The 24,337-nt window shown below is 32.7% G+C and overlaps 2 protein-coding genes across 2 annotated transcripts; both read left to right on the top strand.

Moving 5' to 3' along the window:
* Positions 1–14,796: 14,796 nt before the first annotated feature.
* Positions 14,797–15,201, top strand: LOC134697740 (zinc finger protein OZF-like). The gene has a single exon (XM_063560025.1). It carries the CDS (start codon positions 14,797–14,799, stop codon positions 15,199–15,201), a length of 405 nt encoding a protein of 134 aa, XP_063416095.1.
* Positions 15,202–15,226: 25 nt separating this feature from the next.
* Positions 15,227–16,117, top strand: LOC134697739 (zinc finger protein OZF-like). The gene has a single exon (XM_063560024.1). It carries the CDS (start codon positions 15,227–15,229, stop codon positions 16,115–16,117), a length of 891 nt encoding a protein of 296 aa, XP_063416094.1.
* The last annotated feature ends 8,220 nt before the right edge of the window (positions 16,118–24,337 follow it).

Below are 24,337 nucleotides of genomic sequence, written 5' to 3'. Positions count from 1 at the left end.
CAGTTTGATGCATTAAAATTCCTTAATAGAAAGATAGAAAATAAAATGCTTTCAATGGGATGCAAGTGGATGAAACGAGGATGTTTACGTAAACAAATTATTACCTTGATATGTTTTATGAGATTTTATTTATTCGTATGTTATGTTGTTTTATGGTTGATTATGTTTTTTTTCGGGGTTAAAAGACGTTTATTTTTCTGCAGTTCATATAATTCATAGAAAAGAGCACACGGTCAACGCTACAGCCAATTACAAAAAAGTAAGAGTTCAATTCTGACAATTTTTACGTTGAAATGATAAATGAAAGGTAAGATAAGTTTATCAGATGATGTTTACATCTGCAGAATTTTCTTTTTACTAAATATAAATATGATTCAATGACATCGTTATTTTTAAAAATCATTTTCTTTCTTCAATTTATATTGGCAAAAAGTCACCAATCAAAATACACGCTTGAAAGTTTAGCTCACATTTAAATGGCTTTATCTTGCTAACTGTTTTCATATCAAAAGAAAAGCAATCACTGCAAATGCAGATATACTATTGGATATGCTATATTTGACTACTATTATTTACCAAGTGTATAATTTGTAATTAGCACGGTTATGTATGAGTAAATTAGGAATGCATTTCAATACTACATAAACAAGATCCTAAAATAGAAAATGAAATGAGATAACGTAAAATGTTCAATAACATACCTTTCATAAATAAATTCAAACATGGGAGAACAATTTTGCAGATTTGTTTTGGTTCTGTTGATTCAGGAGAAGAAAACCCTGCATATACATATATTGAAATGATCACCGAAATCGTAAATGACAAAACTTACCAGCAATCGATTGCTTTAACATTTGTTCTAGTACTAGTAGCATTAACCTGGATGTGGTACTTATTCGAGTCCGAGTCCTCTACTTCGTCATTATGGCATGAACATTTTCTATAACAGGATACATGACTAGATATAGAATAAACGAAGTTGAAAAAAATTATTATGGCTAACAGAAAAATGAAGACAAAATAAAGAGATTTTTTTGTAAGTTATTATCTTATGTTTGCTTTTATAAATACTGTGCATTTGTATTGCAGTTGCAATGAAAGGGGAAGGGTGAAGGTGTTAAATAGCTATATATAGTGTCTAATCCTTTGTTCGAAAACTGTCCTTGGTCATCATACATCTACCAAAGTGGTATAGAATGCTATTATCGTAAGTCAGCCTTGTCAGTATTTATGAGTATGAAATATTAATACAAAATGTTTTACTTATCATGACGTCGTAAAAGCAATAATTCAAAACAAAATCATAAAAAATACTGAACTCAATTCAAAATTCAAAACGGAAAGTCCATAATCAAATGGTAAAATCAAACACCTCAAACGAATGTATAACAACTGCCATATTCCTGACTTGGTAAGGCATTTTCTTATGTAAAAATTTGTGACAACGATGCGTAAACAGACATAATGCGTTAAAAAATCAAAATTAGGGTTACAGCAGTCAACATTATTTTATAATAGTCAACAACCTTATTCATATCTTTCTTAAATTCACCCATAAATGATTAAAATATTAAAGGAGAATTTTAACAGTATTGAAAGGGATCGACACAGTTCATGATAATTATCAAAAGAGTATCCTATTTCAAATATCTTTTTACAGTGTCAAATTGATAACAACTGGGCATGCGTTTATCCAAAAGATATACAGCTGAAGTATAGTGTTGAGAAGAACGGCTTACAATTCGTTCTATATATATCATTGAATATAATTTTGTAGGACGAGCTGGTTATGATCAATGATTACTTCAAGAACATAGTCTAATTTTTTTTTAAAACTAAACAAGACGCAAAAATGTGTTCTTATTGGAAGTTTTGAAAGGGAAATGATAATATTTTACCAACTAAAAAATCTAGTAAAGGATTGTTTGAATCATATACTAAAACATACACATTACTTATCTTTTCAGACAGCCTTAAGTGAAAAGACTTATTTACGTCCTCGAGCAATACTTGTGTATATTGTTTACAATGAGTTACTTTTTACAAAACAACGATGGAAAAAGAGATCTGTTTAAATATTTTGTATACATGAGTTGTTTGTTGTCACCTTTTTATACTGTTATCAAAGCATCAAATTTGTCATACAACACTTCAGAAAAAAATAGAAAAACTAAAATACCCATAGTAAATAATCATGTAGATTAAAAAAAACTTTTTAAATGAGGTTTACGAAAACATAAAAGGAGACCGACGCTCGTTCTGATTGGAAACATTGTTTTAGTTTGTTTGTGGTTTTTGCTGTCTTTGTTTTTAAGAGAGATCTACAAGACTCATTATAATGGATGCTCACATTTCACATTTACACTCAAGACTTCTAATTACCGTCACACCACATACTGACATATTGGGTACCGGGTATACGGCAAGTTGCGAAAAGTATCTTATGTAAATGTGTAATCAGTAAAAAAGTTTATCCTCTCGAAGTGTCTGAAAATGGAGACTTTACTATAGACAAAACCTGTGATCTGAACAATCCTTCTACTTCTAGAAACTTAAGACGAAAAGCGAAAAGTGTTGCCATAAAGAAACTTAAGAAACAGACACACGGAACTAAATTCATTATTAAGAGACTGTAAATTCATTTCTATTTAGTTTTTCATATATATATATATATATATATATATACATATATAAACATTAATTCTCTTCAACGACATCAGTAATTTTTCAAGTAACAATTGATATTGTTGTTTTAATATTTTTTATTTCATCTTTTGTGTGACCCGAGTATGTTGAATTGTGAACTCTGCCTACTAGATGTACAGTAAAGCGCGGCGCTCGACTGTAACGTCACTATAGTTGACGTTCTTCAATACATTATCAAACTAGCAAGACGTATGTTGTTTTATAAATTATGCTATTGTACGAAATCCCTAACCCTAACATAAACAGCGGCCATCGTTTCACCGCTTCGAAAGTCATGTATGCAACTAATGATTAAAAGTTGTTTTAACTCATGGAACGTAACTTGACTGTTCATTCGCAGGTAAGCATGAAAATCACCTAGTTTTTAATTTTAAGTGTATGTTATTTTGTGCAGTACTCTGTGTTTTTAAGTATAAGAACAAGCTTCCCTGATAGTGATACAAATTGTCCCCCAGCAGAGATATCGACCCAGTGGTTATAAAACTAGAGGCTCTCAAGAGCCTGTATCGCTCACCTTGGTCTATGTGCATATAAACAATGGACACAGATAAATTCATAACAAAATTGTGTTTTGATGATTGTGATGTGTTTGCAGATCTTACTTTACTGAACATTCTTGTTGCTACAATTATCCTTATCTATAATGAACTTGGCCCAGTAATTACAGTGGAAAATATTTTCTAAATATCTACAAAAAATTATGAAAAATAACTGACCATATCGGTCGTGTTGACTTATTTGTAGATCTTACTTTGCTAAACATTATTGATGTTCACTGTTTACCTCTATCTATTATATTATTCAAGAAAATAACAAAAAACAGCCAAATTTCCTTAAAATTACCAATTCAGGGGCAGCAACCCAACAACCGGTTGTTCGATTCATCTGAAATTTGCTGAGCAGATAGATCTTGACCTGATAAACAATTTAACCACTTTCAGATTTGCTCTAAATGCTTTGGTATTTTGAGTTATAGGCAAAAAACTGCATTTTACCACTATGGTCTATTTTTAGCCATGACTGCCATCTTGAATGGTTGATCGGGTCACTGGACACTTTCTTTAAACTAGATACCCGAATGATGATTGTGGCCTAGTTTGGTTTAATTAGGTCCAGCAGTTTCAGAGGAGAAGATTTTTGTAAAAGATTACTAAGATTACCGAAAAGTAGTTAAAAATTTACTATAAAGGACAATAACTCCTTAGGGGGTCAACTGACCATTTCGGTCATGTTGACTTATTTGTAAATCTTACTTTGCTGAACATTATTGCTGTTTACTGTTTATCTCTATCTATGATATTATTCAAGATAAAAACCAATAACAGCAAAATTTCCTTAAAATTACCAATTCAGGGGCAGCAACCCAACAACCGGTTGTTCGATTCATCTGAAATTTGCTGGGCAGATAGATCTTGACCTGATAAACAATATCACCCCATGTCAGATTTGCTCTAAATGCTTTGGTTTTTGAGTTATAAGCCAAAAACTGCATTTTACCCCTGTTCTATTTTAACCATGGCAGCCATTTTGGTTGGTTGACCGGGTCAGAGGACACAATTTTTAAAGTAGATACCCCAATGATGATTGTGGCCAAGTTTTGTTTAATTTGGCCCAATAGTTTCAGAGGAGAAGATTTGTGTAAAAGTTAACGACGATGGACGACGACGACGCACAGTGATGGGAAAGGTCAGGTGAGCTAAAAAGGGACGAAAGATATTAGAGAGACAGTCATAATTGCCATGTCTGGTGATGAGAGGACAAAGTGAAAACCTATTGTTCTCTGACTTCGTAGGTAGGTAACCAATAAAGTCATGATGTGAGACGTACAATGATTCATTGATTAATCGTTTGATTATCAATTAATGTCAAGTATTAAATATTTCATAATTAGATAACTCATGTACACAGCTGACAGAGAAACGTGTTTTCTCTCAATCACATGATTTTAACTCTTTTTAAGAGAACAGACTTGGCTTGGTCCAAACAAATTACATACAAACAAATCAATTTGACAAATTAACAGTGTGGATACTTATAAATGATATTGTTTGACACAAGTGTTCCTATATTATATACATAGAAAGGGAAAGCTTATATAATAAAGATTTTTTTAATTATAAATAGATACACCGTTAACTGATTTATTTAATTATAAATCGATTCACCGTTAACTAATGCCATTAAACGTCAGCCGTCAAACAGTCATTTCGGATACCGTAAGCGTCAAATTAGTTAAAAGTTTACCGTGATTCGTAAAAATATCCTTATCATGATTCGTCAGAGGTCTCAAATAGTTATCGTTACTGTCATTTTTGGAGAGAAAAAAAATTACGTGATTTGTCAAAATCAGTCTATGTTGTTATTGTCTAAAAGAAGGTGTACATTTTATCGTCATACACCAACAGTAACCGTTCACCTCATTTAGCAAAAAACGTTTACTGTTATTCGTCATGAAGGTACCACCATTACGACCCTCTGAATCTTCATTTCTTTGCGATCAACGCCAAAGGCGTAGTCGTAGAAGACAGAAAGCGAAAGTAAATTTATAATGATAAATAAAGAAGTACTACACATTTATTTGTGAAATCATGAAAAATCATTATGCCAATTAACACATAATTTCAAAAAGATATTGACGAATTCAAACAAAAAGGAACAAAGGAAATATTGAAAGCAAATGAAATAAGAAGTCAAACCTGCACTGTTACTCCGTCTCTCATGTAAATGTACACGTCATTCTTTTTTCTACTGACCCAGATATACTGATGGTTTTTGGAAAACTAGAAACTATAAATAACCGCTACATATCTATTGCCATCAATCAATTTGATGCATTAAAATTCCTTAATAGAAAGATAGAAAATAAAATGCTTTAAATGGGATGCAAGTGGATGAAACGAGGATGTTTACGTAAACAAATTATTACCTTGATATGTTTTATGAGATTTTATTTATTCGTATGTTATGTTGTTTTATGGTTGATTATGTTTTTTTTCGGGGTTAAAAGACGTTTATTTTTCTGCAGTTCATATAATTCATAGAAAAGAGCACACGGTCAACGCTACAGCCAATTACAAAAAAGTAAGAGTTCAATTCTGACAATTTTTACGTTGAAATGATAAATGAAAGGTAAGATAAGTTTATCAGATGATGTTTACATCTGCAGAATTTTCTTTTTACTAAATATAAATATGATTCAATGACATCGTTATTTTTAAAAATCATTTTCTTTCTTCAATTTATATTGGCAAAAAGTCACCAATCAAAATACACGCTTGAAAGTTTGCAGTCACCAATCAAAATACACGCTTGAAAGTTTAGCTCACATTTAAATGGCTTTATCTTGCTAACTGTTTTCATATCAAAAGAAAAGCAATCACTGCAAATGCAGATATACTATTGGATATGCTAAAAAATCGATTTTTTTGTGTGTGATTTAATACTAGGGTTTATAGTCTACATTTTTAAATGTTTATCATTTTTCTAAAATTCCACTTGACAACCGATCAGAAAATAGTTTCAAGTTGAATCAATGCAGACAAGATTATTAACTGATGCTCATTAGCTAGTTGATACATTTGTCTTTTAAAATATAACTGACATACAAGGATCGTAATGGTGCAATGTGGATAAATTTATCGGTTTCAAAGAGCAATATTGGTAGCGCGTCATCCCTACAATGGCTTCCATTTCTACGATTGTGAAAATGAACTGGCGTAATGGGGAGATAATTTTAACGACGTAGACTCCTGACTGGATATGTATAATAAAAGTGAATTATGTGCTAAAATAGACAATGTGCTTACTACTAACTTTAATTCCTAAATTGGAGTAAACTAAGGGGATATTTTGATTCCCAACCTTTTCAAGATTTTTATAAATGAATTTTACTGAAACTCCAGATGCTGTTGATATAAATGACAGCAGAATTGACTGCCTCGTGGTTTTTGTATGCAGATGATCTTGTTATTTTCTCTCTAGTTCCAAGGCAAGTATTTCAAAAACGACTTGATAGTTTACCCTGTACTGTAAAATGGTGTTTAGAGGTCAATCTATCTAAAACCAAAGTTAATATGTTTAACAAACCTGGAAAACTTTTAAAAAGAATATTTGTATTGCGAAAAAGATATAATAGAATGTGTTTACAATTATAAGTATCTAGGTTTAAAATGTATATTGACTTTTTACTTTTTAGGCATGGAAAGGGAGAAATCACTATAAGCAATATTCAAATTGCAAACTTCATCATCTTACAATCAAAGTAATTTTACTCTCTATATATATACATGTATGAATATATGATTTTGATGAATGGCAGTGAAATTACAGGAATGTTCAAAACTATCTCTGCGGCATGTCAGAAAGAAAGTGAATATTTATAACAACACATATGAACGATTTTTTAGATGAATCCAATTAAACAAATAGTCTTCTAACTTTATAGCTGTGCTCGGAGAGCTTGATATATTCCCTTTATATTTTTCAGTTGTATTATCAATTATGAAATATTGGTTTAGAATAAAATAATAAAAAAAAAACAATATGAAAGATGGTTTACTGTATGATACCTTTATGTGTAACAAAAACGTGTTCATTCATAATATTGAATGCTTTAATTCATCCATACACATACATTTTTTTTTTTAAAAGCTGAAATATTCATAATTTAAAAGTAAAGCTTGACTTTTTTTATCAAGACAGTTAAGCAAACACTTTGTTGTAGTTTGGTAAAATTTAGAACACAAAAAAAATAGATACAAAGAGTAGTAAATTAGATTTGTATGCCCCACCTACGATAGTAGAGGGGCATTATGTTTGCTGGTCTGTTCCTCCGTTCGTCCGTCCGTTCCTTTCGCTTAAGGCTAAAGTTTTTGGTCAAGGTAGTTTTTGAAGAAGTTGAAGTCTAATCAACTTGAAACTTAGTACGCATATTCCCCATGATATGATCTTTCTAATTCCAATGCCAAATGATAGTTTTGACCCAAATTTCATGGTCCACTGAACATGGAAAATGATAATGCGAAGTTCAGGTTAAAGTGTTTGGTCAAGGTAGTTTTTGATGAAGTTAAAGTTACATCAACTTGAAACTTAGAACACATGTTCCCTATGATATGATCTTTCTAATTTTAATTTCCAAATTAAATTTTTGACCCAATTTCACGGTCCACTAAACATAGAAAATGATAGTGGGAGTGGGGCATCCGTGTACCATGGACGCATTCTTGTTTATTTCCAATAAAAAAAACTTTTTTTCTAAAGAAAGGTATCTACATGAATCTTTAAACAATTTTTTGATGAAGTGTCGTCATATGTAAAATCAGAATCAGTGCCCACGATCTCAAAATAGAAAGAGACAATATATGAAACTTTGTATATAGCAAGATACCATTTTAAAGGATTTGTAAGAAATGTAGTTGAAGAAGAACAACATTTCATTACAACTGTTTTTTTTAGATGTTTTTTAAGGAGATATTTTTCAGTAATTTTGCTAATTTTTCAAATCTCTCAAATGAGACAAAATTTGTTTTGTTATGTATATTTGAGAATGTATCTGTACATAAATATTTAGGGAACTACATTTGTATATTATTACAAGTCTAGATGTTAAACGAAATGTTAATGAATATATAATGTTACTTAACAATGATAATTGTAATGATATTATAGTTCAGGTCCTGTCTTGAATTAAATCTATTTGACTTATTTAGAATAATATTTCGTTTCAACGTATAAAATATGGCAGTGGCTGTTTTGTCGTCCGAAGACATTTGGTTTTCTCACTAGTACTTTGTATAAGAAAATAGAAATCTCTGAAATTATAACACAAGGTTTATGACCACAAAAGGAAGGTTGGGATTGATTTTTTGAAGTTTTGGTCTTAACAGGTTAGGAATTAGGGGCCAAAAGGGCCCAAATAAGCATTTTCTTAATTTTCGCAATATAACTTAAATTTAAGTAAATAGAAATCTATGAAATTTTGACACAAGGTTCATGACCACAAAAGAAAGATTGTGATTGATATTGGGAGTTGAGGTCCCAGCAGTTTAGAAATTAGAGGCCAAAAAGAAGCTCCAAATAAGCATTTTTCTTGGTGTTCGCACCTTAACTTATGTATAAATATATAGAAATCTATGAAATTTAAACACAAGGTTTGTGACCTTACAAAGAAGGTTGGGGATTGATTTTGGGAGTTTTTGTCCTAACAGTTTAGGAATAAGGGGCCGAAAGGGTCTAACATTAAAATTTGTTTGATTTTATCAAAAATTGAATAATAGGGGTTCTTTAATATGCCGAATCTAACTGTGTACGTAGACTCTTAATTGTTGGTCCCGTTTTCAAATTGGTCTACATTAAAGTCCACATGGTCCAAAATTAAACTAACTTTGATTTTAACAAAAAATGAATTCTTGGGCTTTTTTGATCGATATGCTGAATCTAAACATGTACTTAGATTTTTGATTATGGGTCAAGTTGTCAAGTTGGTCCAAATAAGGATCTAAAATTATTATATTAAGCCTTGTGCAATAGCAAGAAATTTTCAACTGCACAGTATTCAGCAATAGCAAGAAATCTTCAATTGCACAGTATTGTAGAAAATCCACAGCCTTTATCCTTGTACTCTCATATTTGGCAATTTGATGACTGACAGATATAGGATTATTGCATGCAGTGCTAGCATTGATTTACTTAAAACAAGCTTATAAATGTAATTGTCGGTAAAAACAAATATAAATATGGCCAAAATCAAGTACACCATTTAGGGTGCGCTCGACTTTAGTGACTCAGCACGAGGTGTTTTGGAATTTACAGGTTGCTTTGAACTTTTTGTAAAAAATAAACACTTAGTCTAGTACATCATAGGAAATCAAGTGAGTAATTTATGTTTCAAATTTTATAACAAAAATCTTTGTATTAAAGGCTGTGGATTTTCTATAAAAATCTTGATTTATTTGCCACAAAGTCCTCTTTTTCTATCAAATGCAATGAAACAGTCAAAAACAATGCATTGCATCAAGATTTCACTTGGAATATGTACTAAATGGCTTATCTCTATTATTCATTATATCTGTAGTTTTGATACAATTAAGGTTTGAAAAATCGTACAAAAATGGCAACAGAAGGGTACTTAAACCTTAAGGATTATGTACCCTTGTGTTGAGTCAATGCGAAACATACGGCAATTTTGTAGAAAATCCACAGGCTTTATCCTTGTACTCTCATATTTGGCAATTTGATGACTAAAATATATAGGATTAGTGCATGCAGTGCTAGCTTTGATTTCCTTAAAACAAGCTTATATATTATGGGTTAAAACAAATAGAATCATATTCAAAACAGGGTGGTCCTGACCATTGATTGGCGACCTAAATTATCCCATTGACTGGGACAGAAAAGTTGGACGTTTGTCGGTAACAATCACTGCTCACTATGTACTTGTTAAAGACACTGAATATGTGGGGTCACCAAAGGTTCTCAACAACTAAATAAAGCAATTCGAAAAACGAATCCGGAATAATACGATGTGTTGATTTATATCAATAATATAAATCAAAACATAAAGGTTATTCCTGAATAATTTTTGGAATTATTTTATTATTAAAGGCGTTAAGAACCTTTGGTGACCCCACAGTTTAAATTCTATAATAAGTAAGAAGTGAGCAATGGTCGTTACAGACAAACGTTCACCTAATCTGTCCTAGTCAATGGGATAATTTAGGTCGTCAATCAATGGCCAGGACCACACTGTTTTGAATATGATTCTAAAATATAGACCAATCAAGTGCACCTTTTTGGGGTGCGCTCGACCTTAGTGACTCCGCAAGAGTTATTTTGGAGTTTACAGGTTGATGAGAACTTTTTGTAAATTATAAACACTATCACATCATATAAAAGTAAGTGAGTAGTCTTTGTTTCAAATTTTATAACAAAAATCTCAGTATAATACTAATAAAGGCTGTGGATATTCTAAAACGTAGTCCTATAACATATGACCTCGGGGACATTTTTCACTATTTCTATTTGCTGTTCTGATATTTTCTTTTTACTATCAATGTGCCACCCGAGTACTATCAATGTGGTTCGCATTCAAAAAAAATAAAAAATGAAAATATCAGTTTAAAAACGTTAAAAATTGAATAAGAATGCGAAGTCATATGTTATAGGACTATTCTAAAACGATCTTGGTTTATTTTCCACAAAGTACTCTTTTTTCTATTAAATGCAATGAAGCAGTAATAAATAATGCATAGCATCAAGTTTCCCCTTGGACTCTTGTACAAAATGGCCTATTTTTAGTATTCATTATATCTGTAGTTTGGATAGAATTGAAGTTTGAAAAGTTCGTACAAAAATGGCTACAGAAGGGGTCATAAACCTTAATTAAAATCACAAATTTTCAATAAAAAAAGAAAAATCAATATGTTACAAATCAAGAAGTTTGACAATTCTAGACTGAGAAGTTTTACAAAACTAGAATAAAATAGTTTTACAATACTCCACACGAGGTCGCTGTGGAGCCATGTCAACTCGTACCTTCGCAAACTCGTACCCAATATTTACCAACGCGTATTTCTACCCAACTCACACCCAATATTTTACGATTTATATCCATTTAAGTTGTTATATTCTTTTCTATAATATAAAAACATATACATAAAATAAAGTGCAACTGATTTGATTGGTAATTTGATGCAATAAGTTTTCAAATCAGAAATGTCTAAAGTTGACCATAGTTCTTCGTCAACAAATTTACACACGACCCTAAAAGGGTCTAAGTCTAGTGATACCCCAAAAACACAGGCACTTGTCTCAGTGTCTCAGAATTGTTTCCCTATATAAAAGAATATAGGAATTTTTTTTCTGAAACAAGTGCCTGTGCCCAAAAATCTCAAGACAGTGGCAGGGCTTTTACCGAACGCAAATGCTCCACCAACTTAATTTGCAGATAGCAAATGGTGGACTTTCTCAAAGAAATTTTTAGAACTGTAAATCTATAATACTAAAATTACGAGGTCCAATTTGTCAGCCGTCATCACGTAAAAACGACGAATCACAGAATTCAACTTTATATATACTTAATATAGTACAAAGGTGTAGATTAAAAATTACACCACTCCAGGCCCTTTTGTTTTCCACGTAATTAATATTGCCAATAATTAAGAAGTTCCGGGTCGAGTCCGATACCGATACCAATAGTATATTCACCTGTTACCTATTATCTTATCTGTACGTTCCGCATCTGACAGGCGCACCACCAAACGATGTATTCAGGATTAATATGCTATATACACTTCAATTTGTTTGAGGGCATGACGTAAAACAGCGTATCAAAGAATTCAACTTTTTTTATAACTAATATAGGACAATGCTGTTGATTAAAAAAGACTCCATTCCAGGACCTTTTGTTTTCCAAATAATTAATATTACCAATAATTGATAAGTTCCAGTTCGACGGGTTCAAACAGAAAGATTTGAAAGCAGAGAAAAACTGTGTATCTTCAGAGACATATATACACATGTGTATATATGTCTCTGGTATCTTATAATCGGCATGACTTTATCAGATGACAATACTAATACTAAAATAAGGCTTGGGCATAGTTATATACTTTAATTCAGTCACGGACCCGTAATATCACGGGTGTGTTCTAGTAATGAATAAAAATTGAACATTGATAGCTAACAGTTTAGTTTCTTATATGTTTGAGGGCTGACCAACAAAAATGACGTCTCCGGATTTCATTCACATCTTGCTTGGACATCATATCTGAATATTTGATGAAACGATGTTAACTTACATAGATACTTTAAACCTACTGGACGATTATATCTTTTTCAGTTTATTTAGTTCTTGTTCTGACTTTTTCGCTTCAAAAATATATTTTGAATTAAGGAGATCAGGCATGGACACTGACATTTAGTCAAGTAAATAATTTGAAAATAAATACATATGCATGTATAATGTAATTTTATTATTCTTTTATTCACAATATATATGTGTTTTTTAGCTTGATTCTGACCAATGCTTATATTCCAATTATATATGTATATGCCTCTATTATTGCTGTTGTTACTAATTATGTAAATCAATTGTATCTGATTTTATACCCTTTATGGGCCCTGTGATTTGGGAAATAAAAATATTCTATTCTATCCTATTCTATTCTATACGGATTGTCAGTTTCCCTATCAAAGGTCAGTTGTTTTCTCCGGGTCCTCCAGTTTCCTCTACCAGTTAAAACTGGCAGACACGAAATAGCCCAAAAGATGCATTTAAAAGGCGTTAACTTAAATCACCAACAATCAAAGTAACAAAAGACTTTCATATATAAACTTAATAGAAAAATCTCCTTGATCACATGTTCAACGCAAAGATCTGTGAAAAAAACTTCATAGGATATTTTATATTGTTATTTAGATACTATAACAGATACGAACCATGCTTAAAGTTTAAAAAAATCATATATTTCGCCCTTATTTTCACCCAATCTTTATATTTCACAAAATCAATAAGTAAAACTCAGTGGATTGTGGTATTCAAAGTGCAGTACTGAGTCTTGAATCTATATCTTTTTTTTAATAAAACAACCAAATTATTATCTATTTTTGTATGTTTGAGCCTTTTGTCCACTAATCAGGTGCCAATCAAGCAAAATGATTAAAGGGGGTTCGAACACTTTTATAAGTCAAATAGAGAGGGTCGTTCCAACCATTTGTTCCCGTACAAATGTATTAGTAGTCAAACAAAAAGGGGGGTCTACCCCAGCTTCCCGGCCGCAACTGGCTAATGATCACTGATTAGATTATGTTTATGTATAGAAACGAATATAACAACTGTAATGGATATAAATCGTAAAATATTGGGTGTGAGTTGGTAGAATTACGCGAGTTGGTAAATATTGTGTACGATTTTGCAAAGGTACGAGTTGACATAGCCCCAGTGGCAGATCCAGAAATGTTCATAAGTGGGGGCCCACTGACTGACCTAAGAGGGGGGCCGCTCCATTCACGCCTTGGTGATTCCCTATATACGCAACCATTTTTTTCCCAAAAAGGGGGCCCGGGCCCCCTCCCCGCCCCCCAATAAACCCGCCCCTGAGCCCCACAGCGACCTGTGGTATATTGTGAAACTATTTTATTCTAGATTTGTAAAACTTCTAGACTTGTCAAACTCATTGATTTGTAAAATGTTGATTTGATACTTGTATTTTTTCTTTTGAAATAGAACTTCTCATTGACGGGCAACGGTAACAATTACACAGACACATCTCACAAAACGTGACTCCAGCAAAGTAACTACATTTCACAAATTAAGAAATGTAGAAATTCGATCATGTAACGAATGAAGAAAATACGTTAACAAATTAAGAAATTGTGTTTCTATTCCAGACCATTTGAGTATTTGGACAGTACGCGTACGGTCCGGACCGTATGAGAATACGCGTATGGTCCAGTACGAGCTGACCATGCATGTTATTGGATTATATGGGTTCAAACAAACAGTTATCACAATCTTTATTTTTAGTTTAACAAGTTGTTATTCTTACAATTAGTTGGATAAAATGAACAAACGAACAATTAAAATTAAATATTTTTTTAATAATTTATTGTGTATCTGAATCCTATGTTTGGTACTCTCGACCAAGTTGACACAAGTTACGTAATATCTTTACATTTACATGTTTGTAGATCATGCATGTTCCTTTGCATATTCATTTTTTTGTAAATTTGCTATCATACGGTCTGGAACATTTACACATTAAGAAATCACATTTCACAAATCAAGAAATGTAGAAATTCATGAAATGGAGGGAAACAATACATGTTACAAATTAAAAAATTACATTTTACAAATTAAGAAATTGAATGTCACTAAAAAAGAAATAATTGCATTTCACAAATTAAGAATTGTTTAATTTTGGCGGATATTCCATTAATTGCCGTACTTATAATGATAGACAACACTATTTTCGATAAAGTTGCATTTAATTTATTAGTACTTTCTCAGTACATCTAAGTTTGTCGACTATTTTCAGGTTCTGTATCCCAAGTTCATGGTCCAACGGCTTTAGTAATCTGAAGAGACACATAATGAGACACACGAAAACACATACTGGAGATAAAACTTATAAATGTAAAGAATGCGGTAAAAAGTTAAGTCAAGTCAGTAATGTAAAAAAGGGCAGCAAAATATATTCAGGTTATACACCTCATGAATGTAATGTATGTGATGAAGTGTTCAGTAAGCGTGGTAATTTACAGAATCACACAAGAACACATACTGGCGATAAGCCTCGTAAGTGTGAAGTATGTGGTAAAGGGTTTAGTCAGCGTGGTAGTTTACAGAATCACACGAGAACACATACTGGAGATAAGCCTCATAAGTGTGAAGTATGTGGTAAAGGGTTTAGTCAGCGTGGTAGTTTACAGAATCACACGAGAACACATACTGGAGATAAGCCTCATAAGTGTGAAGTATGTGGTAAAAGGGTTTAGTCAGCGTGGTAGTTTAAAAATTCACATGAGAGTACATACGGGAGATAAACCTCATACCTGTAATTTATGTGGTAAAGGGTTTAGCCAGCGTAGTAGTTTAAAGAGACACACGAATATACACACGGGTGATAAAAACCATGAGTGCGATGTATGTGGTAAAGTTTTTAGTCAGCGTGGTCATTTACAGCTTCACATGGGAACACATACGGGAGATAAACCTCATAGCTGTGATATATGTGGTAAAGGGTTTGGTCTGCTTTATCAATTACATAGACACATGAGAATACATACAGGTGAGACACCTTTTGACTGTGATATTTGTGGAAAGGGGTTTATTCAGCATCATAATTTGAAGATTCATATGAGAACACACACAGAGGATACACCTCATAGGTGTGATGTATGTGGTAGAAGATTTCGTCTGATTGGACAATTACAAAGACACACAAGAATACATGCAAGTTATAAACACTATGACTGTGGTGAATATGGTAAACGGTTTAGTCAGCGTGCATATTTAAAGAAACACACGAAAACACATACAGATGAAAATGATCATGTCTGTAATGTATGTTGTAAACGGTTTAGTCATCGTGTATATTTACAGAAACACATGAAAACACATACTGATGATAAACCGCATGGCTGTAATGTATGCGGTAAACGGTTTAGTCAGCGTGCATATTTCAAGAAGCACATGAAAACACATACAGATGAAAATCATGTCTGTAATGTATGTGGTAAACGGTTAAGACAGCTTGCATATTTACAGAAACACATGCAAACACATACTGGTGATAGACCGCATGGCTGTAATGTATGTTACAAAAAGTTTAAACGTCATAGTCATTTAAAACGTCACATGATGATACATACAGGTGATAAACCCCATGAGTGTAATGCATACATGTGGTAACTTGTTTAGTCGGCTTGCTTGTTTACAAAATCACATGGTAACACATTCAGGTAAACAACTTTATGACTGATGTGTTTCGGAGAAAGTGAATTAAAGAAATGCATGAGAACACACAACCATAGAATGGTGAGAAAACCAAAGACTTATATATGTTGTAAAAGATTATTCATCATTATTTACTAATTAACAGCGTCCCATGAAAACACATACAGATGATAAAACTCATAAGTAATCTGTGATGTATGTGGTACACGATTAAGTCGGCTTCGGAATTTCAAGAATCACATGAGAACACATTCGGGAGATAATCCTTGTGAATGTGATATATGTGGAAATGGGATAAGTCAGCATTGTCATATAAAAATACACATGCGATTACATATAGGCGATGAACCTCACAAAGTGATGCATGTTGTAAAGGGGTTAGGAGGCTTAGAAATTCACAAAGACACATGAGAATACATACAGGCGACGAACCTCACGAATTGATGCATGTTGTAAAGGGTTTAGGAGGCTTAGAAATTCACAAAGACACATGCGAACACATACATGGGATTATAAACTCAATGACTAATGTTTGTGGTAAAGATTTAATTTGTCTTATTACTCTTCGTAATTTACAGATTTACATTAGACTCAGTAATTACATGTACATTTGCAGATACATGTAGTTGACAATTATTGGTGCATTTAAATTTGTTTTTCGTTGACTGTTTTGTAATATTCAGTATAACATATAATAAGTGCGTTATTTTTCTCTTTTGAAAAAATTTACACAAGTGTTTTATACTTTATCATTCCGGGTTCTTTCAAAATGCTAAAGCTTGCTTTGCAGTTTGTGTTTTGCTCATTGTTGAAGGTCGTACGATAACCTATTATAGTGCAATATAAATTTGATCTCTGATGGAGAGTTGTATTATGTGTAATCATACCTATTTTCTTGTGTATGTGATAATTTAAATTCAATTTACAGAGACACGTGAGAACATTTCTCTAAACATGTAAAGGGGTTAGTCAAATTGATAAATCCATTATTTACTGAGACACATGACATGCATGAGAACACTTTTGTAAAGGGAATTTGAAACAGACTGAAAATGAAACTAGGAGAAAATAGTCCTGGTAAATATTTAAACAAAATAGTTCATACGCCTATCTGTAATTTTGTCAGTCAGTAAAATATTTGTGTAATTTTGATGTGAGATGAGAGCTTATGGACTTGTAATCACTACATCCCCTGTGGAAAATTTCTGAAAGTATGAAATTAAGATACTACATGTAACACAAGAGTATATTCGACCTGCTGTTAAGATTAAAAGTCCCTTTTTTTTTTACTTCTAAACTTCGGGGAAACAATGCGCTCTAAATCATGCTTTGCATATTTTTAAACATAGCATTTAAACATAGCATGACTTCACAGGCACTCGTCTTAGATTTTCCCCCCTATATACCTTTATATAACATATAAATTAAATTAAAGGTATATAGGACAACAAATTCTGAGACGAGTGCCTGTGCATGACTATTTGAATTTGAGACAAAATAGCTGTATGAATGCTCGATATTGCTGAATTAAACATAAATGTAGCTATGAAGTCCTGGTTTTGGTCCATAAAAGATTAAAAGGAATAATTCCAAATTAATACATACATGTACACACATATTACAATTATGGAATGCCAAAACTGTTTTAAGGTAGATCATAAGTAAATATTTTTTGAGACAGAATTTTCTTATACTTAGCCAAAATGAAGATTTTAGTATGCTCTTTTCAGAAATGTAATAAAAAGTATGGGTCACCGTGCTATTTTTCAAGCTATGTGTCATTTAAAATTGCCTAAATTTGGTTAGATTGTTGATGGAAAAACACGTTTGTGTGCATAAAAAAAATCTATGAGATAGAATTTTTAAATAAATTATGAAAAGATAGGTTTTGTACTATAGTTTAAGAAAATAAAAAGAAAAAATGGTGTAACCGAACTTGTTTTCTTGTTACAAGTAAAAAGACAAAATTTTCCTATCAGTCTAGTTTAAATTTTGTACTAAAAGAGTTATCTTCCCTTAAATGACTCATTTGAAAAAAAATTGATTCTAAATGCAAAAACAAATATATTTGTTCAAATATTTTGAATTATAAAATAAATTACCAACTTTTCTTTATATTATCAAACAGTCGAACCTTTAAATTGCAAATCTGTCTCCAAATTTGCAGATTTAGTCAAATAACTAGACCGATTTTTTACGTGATTATACAATCCAAGATGGCGGTATACGCGGGTATTCCATGTATCTACCTTAATATGCACACCATTGGTGTTCCATATAATCTAGACAAATAAATCATCATTCATGACATTTACATAAAATCAAATATTAAACACATAAGACAACACGTACATTATATTACCCTGTTCTCGATTCCAATCACACGGAGTGTTAAATAAAGGAGCATCAATACCTCACTGGCTGACTGGATGTTCAACTTAGAAACCAATTATGAACCACGGCACTTGAACACCAGGTTCCTGACTTTGAAGATGTGATTTATCTTGCCAAGATTTCATATTTTATTTGTCCGTGATCTCATCTACATCTACATCGTTGAAATGCAAAGGGTCTAAGACCAATCACGCAAGTTCTAATTAAGTCATTCAATATGGTGGTCATTAAAACTCAATTTACATATGAAATTAAAATAAAATTTTTGTTTGGTGACTAATCTAGATATGAGGCTGTTCTTGAATGCCTCTGCCTCTTCTATATTTATGTCTTATTGGTAAGGTATTCTAGTCTTTGATGGTACAAAGAAAGAAGCTGTATTTGTAGGTGAGACAATATCTGAAAATATCTAGTTTGATAAGATACTTTAAAAAACCATGTACTGTTATATTGCTGACAAAGAAATATTCTCAGAAGGTACAAACAAAGCTGTAGCAGGAGAGAACAACAGCATTATACTCCTTTAAATACTGATCTTTAGGGAGTTCGGATTTATCAAACTTGCTACCAATTGCCTATATATACATACAGGAATTGATGCTCTTCTCGTGGCATTACTAGAAGTCAAATATTGGTCTTTCAAACATTCCACTGACGAAAAAAACCCAGTGATAACAGGCGGGAAATCACCTCTTGGGACAAACTTAAAAAGACCTTTTAAAATGCAAAATTTTATCATATGCTTTAGTTATAATAAAATAAGACCAGTAAGGGACAAGTCTTCTATACGATCTATCATATTGGTGAAAACCGGAAGCCTGTTTACTGAATTTGGATATTTTTTGAATGAATCAGTTTTCAGAAAAATTCACCGGACAACACGATTTGGGGGGGGGGGGGGGGGGGGGGGAGGGGGTCGAATATTAAAATTATAATATTAGAAATATAAAAAAAAGTGTATGAATGGCAATAGTTGGTACATTATAAACTCAGTCACAATGATAGAATTTAGTTGTACATGTCAACTCTGTGATTATGACCCGTGTATATAGCAAATCCAAAATACACTGTTTGGTGGTGCGCCTGTCAGGTAAGGAACGTACAGATCAGGTAATAAATAGGTGAATATACTATTGGTATCAGTATCGGACTCGACCCGGAACTTGTATTTTTTTGGAAAATTAATTATTTGGAAAACGAAAGGGTCTGGAATGGTGTATTTGTAATCAACACCATTGTCCTATATTAGCTATTATATATAAAGTTTATTTCTTTGATTTGTTATTTTTACCCCATGACGGCTGACAAATTGGACCTCGTTATTTTAGTATTAGAGATATATAGTTTTCTGATATTGACAAACGTGTGTAAACTACTGAAATAGATACAATGGTACATGTACTTGACAGGATAGATAACCTTGATATAACCGAACATACTTTGATATCGAATGACCTCCTTGTCATGTAGATAAACAAAATTGCGTCAAAGAAGAAAAGGATACTTTTAACAAAATTAATTACATTCGGCGCAGGAAATTGACATCGTTGATATGTATACTGATACAGCTTCGATTGAGGTCAAATCCAGCAATTCTGCTTCAAAATGTTACTAGCACTTAACACGTCTTAATGTTTTATTATATGCTTTTTAATTTAGAACAACTTTTAGAGGATAATTATTATCAAGGAATGAATAGCTATCGTGTACTTCAGAAACAAGTTTGAGGGAGTACCAAGCCCCCGCAGTGGTGACAATCAAAGTAAAGATGACCGTTCTCCATTTCTAGTTGATAGAGGAGCGTAATATCTACTACAAAAGAAACATGATATATAAGATTTATTACGTTTGTTGATTAAGGCAAATGTACTGTACCTTCCAATTGTATTGCTATATGCTTTTCACATGCGAATTGCAGGTTTGATATAGAGACTGATGAAGGTACATGTAACTGTTTTTGAGCTCTTTAACGTACCAAATCTGGCCCAAGACCACAATTAATGATTCCGCTTTTCTTTGTACACTAATATAGTTCCCTTTAATTTTGTCTTTATTTTTGTCTTTCGCTTTCTCATACACTTCTTAGTTTCTCTGGGGTGGAAATAAAAGAAGAGAGCTGAAATAAACTTTTGAATGTTTTATTTTAACTGATTTTGATAAGGAAAGAGTGGTTAGGCCAGGTGCAAGAATGTACTTTTTACACTTTCGGAACATCTCTTGACTTGCCTATAGGGGTATGGATGTGTATTGGACAAATTTCATTTTGTATGATGTAAACATGCAATTTTTCTGAAACTTTTATATATTTTTATACATTCTGTACATTACAAACACAAAAAATTAAATTAAAAGAATAACATTTTTTGTAGTCACGGGCCAACTATAAAGTTCCAATACGTTAGTCCCGGGATCATGGACAAGCGGAACTTAATGAATGAAATAGGTAATGATTTACTCCGTTTATTTTCGTTCATTTTTGTCGAGTCTGCGATTTTAGTTGCAGAAAGCTCGACATAGGGATAGTGATCCGGCGGCGGTGTTAGCTCACTTCTTAAAATCTTTATATTTTAGTAGGTGGAAGACCTGGATGCTTCATACTTTGTATATAGATTCCTCATGTCACGAAGTTTCCGTCAATTACATGTCCAATGTCCTTGACCTCATTTTCATGGTTCAGTGACTACTTAAAAATAAAGTTAAGATTTTTTTGTAATGTTTAATTCTTTCTTATTATAAGTAATAGGATAACTTTATTTGGTATGTACTTTGCAAGGTATAAAGTGAATTATTTCTACCAGAGGATTTGCTGCTTAAGGATTCTTTCAAGTCATCGCAATACTCTCCGACTGAGGCAAGTCTGAGGACAAAACTATCTCGTCCAAGCTTTTGTACCAGAGGTTCACCATTTTTTGTTTTTGGTTGAATTCGTTTTTTTAAGACTGCAGAAACAAAAGGAAAGTCAGCTCTATCTTTTGCCTTTATAAAATATTGCATTCTTAATTGTTCTAATAAGTCGGGGTTATTGTTGCAAATATTACATAAACATGAGATAAAGGAGTCTCTTGGTAGATTACTGCATTCATTTTCGATGCGTTGGAAAATTGTTTCATTTTCGTTAGGCAACTGTTCATAATGTATGACTGAATCATCAACTAAATGTTCAGAAGAACCAATATTAAGAAAATGTTTTGCTATCATTGAAGAGTCGCTGTCCAAACTGTGTATTTCACTTTCATCGGTAATACAATAAGACTTCTGAGCTAATTGCTAGATGTAAACGTGGTTTCGTCTACTCCTGTAGAAATACCTGATTTGTGTATGCGAGAAACTATCATTAAAATAGAAAGCTCTATTATAGAAATGAAATTGACACATGAAAAAACTACGAAAGGGACAAACGAAAAAACTAGACAAACTTGAAACAGAAAACAGATCGATGAATAGTAGAATTAACAAGCAAAATGAAAGGTTAATTAACATTCAAAATCAGCTCAATTTATCAAAATCTACTATTTCACGATTGAAGGATGAAAATTCCCAACTAGAAAAGACAGTTACCGATATGTCTGAAAAACTATGTCAGAGCTCAAAAATACACGAAACAAACAAAAACGTCATTATTGAACTAACCAATAAAGTGAAGTCCTTACAATTGGAAATTTCCACAGAGAAAGTTCAAGCCGAGAAAAGCAAGTCAAAACTTGAGGCGACAATTAAATTGTGTAATGAAACCAAGTCAAGACTCGACTCTGAATGTATCCGAATTACCAAAATATCTGACTCGAAAGCATCCGGTGTAAATTCATTGCGTACCAAAGTTCAGGTTTTAAGTGAGCAACTTAAAGACACTATCACCAGCATAGAAAAATATGACTCGTCATCATCCTCTCTCACCTCATCAATAACTGATATTAGAAAACGTATCAACACAGTTGAACGAAATGCAAAAACGAATGAGACCAACATACAAAAATCATATGCCAAAATTGTATCTGAAATGCAATCTGACGAATTTCTACGCTCGAACATATGCAAATCAAATGCACATGAATCAGTCTCAGATGTAGTACAAAAATCACCGGAAATAAAGGAACCCGAAGTTGAAGCGTTATTTGTTAAAAGGACAACACTTGCACCAAAGAACCCTGAAAACGAAAACGACTCTACACAAAAGATTGTTGTACATTTTCCAAGATCCGTATGTAATCCCCCAACTTCCGAATTTAAAGGTGTATCAAGAAACAAGAAGAGAATATCCCGATTTTATGTTGGCGGAATCGATAAACGAACTTCATCCGAAAATGCAATGCGTTCATTTTTAGACAGTCGGAACATTAAGGTGACTTTCTTACGATATTTTGACAAACAGTACAGACGGAGTGCATCTGCTCATCTGAATGTCGCAGCTGAAGATGAAGCTCTGATAAAGAACCCTGAATTCTGGCCAAAGGGCATTTTTGTTAAACCGTGGTTGCCATGGGAGCAATTTGCAGCAGAACATTCAATTTCGGTACCTGACAACAAAAATCATGGATACGACTAGTTTAAATTTCATGTGTTGGAATTGTAGAGGAATCTTTTCTAGCATTCCGTATCTTTCCGAAGTCTTACGTAATAATGATGTTGACATTTGTGCTCTGTCTGAGCATTGGCTTCGGTCATATCAATTGCATATACTTGACTCAATAGATAGTAACTTTGTGTCTATCTCGAAGGGCGTGGACGAATCAAATATTGAATCCTTACGAGTAAATGATAGATCAGGAGTAGCATTCTTAGTCTCGAAAGTCATTTATCCATATACGACGGTGATAGACTGTAACAACTCTAGATTCCTTGGTATTGAACTTAATATTCCAAATTGTGAAACATTTTTTGTGTTTTGTGCGTACTTACCTGCATCTTCTCACTCAATTGATTTCTTTCGTGAACATGTCGAATATATGTTTGAACTATATACTACTTATCAGGAAATTGGGACAGTAGTTTTATTGGGTGACTTTAATACGAAAATCAATGGACCAAGATACATGTTTTCATCAGACCAAAGAAGTGATTTTTTCCGTTCACTTATGATTGAACATAACCTAGTGTCTGTAAATATGGAGGCGATTTGCACAGGACCCGTTTGTACGTTTCAGTCGCATCATGGAGGTCCGGCTACAGGAATAGATCACATTATAATTAACGTTGACAACATTGAAAACATTCGGAAAGCGAGTGTCTTAGACAACCATACTTTTTCTATCTCAGATCACCATCCAGTACTATGTACGTTCGAATTTCGTGGAAAGGGAGCTAACTTACAACCTCCAGTGTTTGTAAATCGTCCAAAAGTGGCATGGGACCGTGCGCGAAATAAAGGCACAGTAACAGACTATTCTTATGCAGTATCTCAAAAACTGTGGACTTTAGAGTATCCTAGTGGTCAAATTAACGAATCAACGATTGAAAGTTATTACGATGAAATTATCAATTCTATAAAAACTGCTGAGATTGAAACTTTACCACACATCAATTATAAAGGTTACATGAAACCATACTGGAATGACAACCTGACTCTTTTACGTAACAACATGAGATCCGCTCGAAAAGAATGGATAAATCAATGTCATTGCCATGAAAACAATTGTAATGCTTTTGTGACATATAAAACTTCAAAAAGACTTTTTCGTGCTGCACTTCGAAAAGCATTTGATGAGTTTGAAAGTTCAACTGCACGTAGGTTAGAAAAAGAAATCGATATAGATCAAAAACAGGCATGGACCATTTTAAACAGAC

Source organism: Mytilus trossulus, chromosome 14 (genome assembly GCF_036588685.1).
Source record: "Mytilus trossulus isolate FHL-02 chromosome 14, PNRI_Mtr1.1.1.hap1, whole genome shotgun sequence".
NCBI classification, from domain to species: Eukaryota; Metazoa; Mollusca; class Bivalvia; order Mytilida; family Mytilidae; genus Mytilus; species Mytilus trossulus.
The sequence above is the reverse complement of the archived record's forward strand: the minus strand, read 5'-3'. Positions and strand labels throughout refer to the sequence as shown.

Bases quoted from the DNA above. Each gene is read 5' to 3' on its own strand.
- LOC134697740 (XM_063560025.1), top strand. From the start codon at position 14,797: ATGAGACACACGAAAACACATACTGGAGATAAAACTTATAAATGTAAA.
- LOC134697739 (XM_063560024.1), top strand. From the start codon at position 15,227: ATGAGAGTACATACGGGAGATAAACCTCATACCTGTAATTTATGTGGT.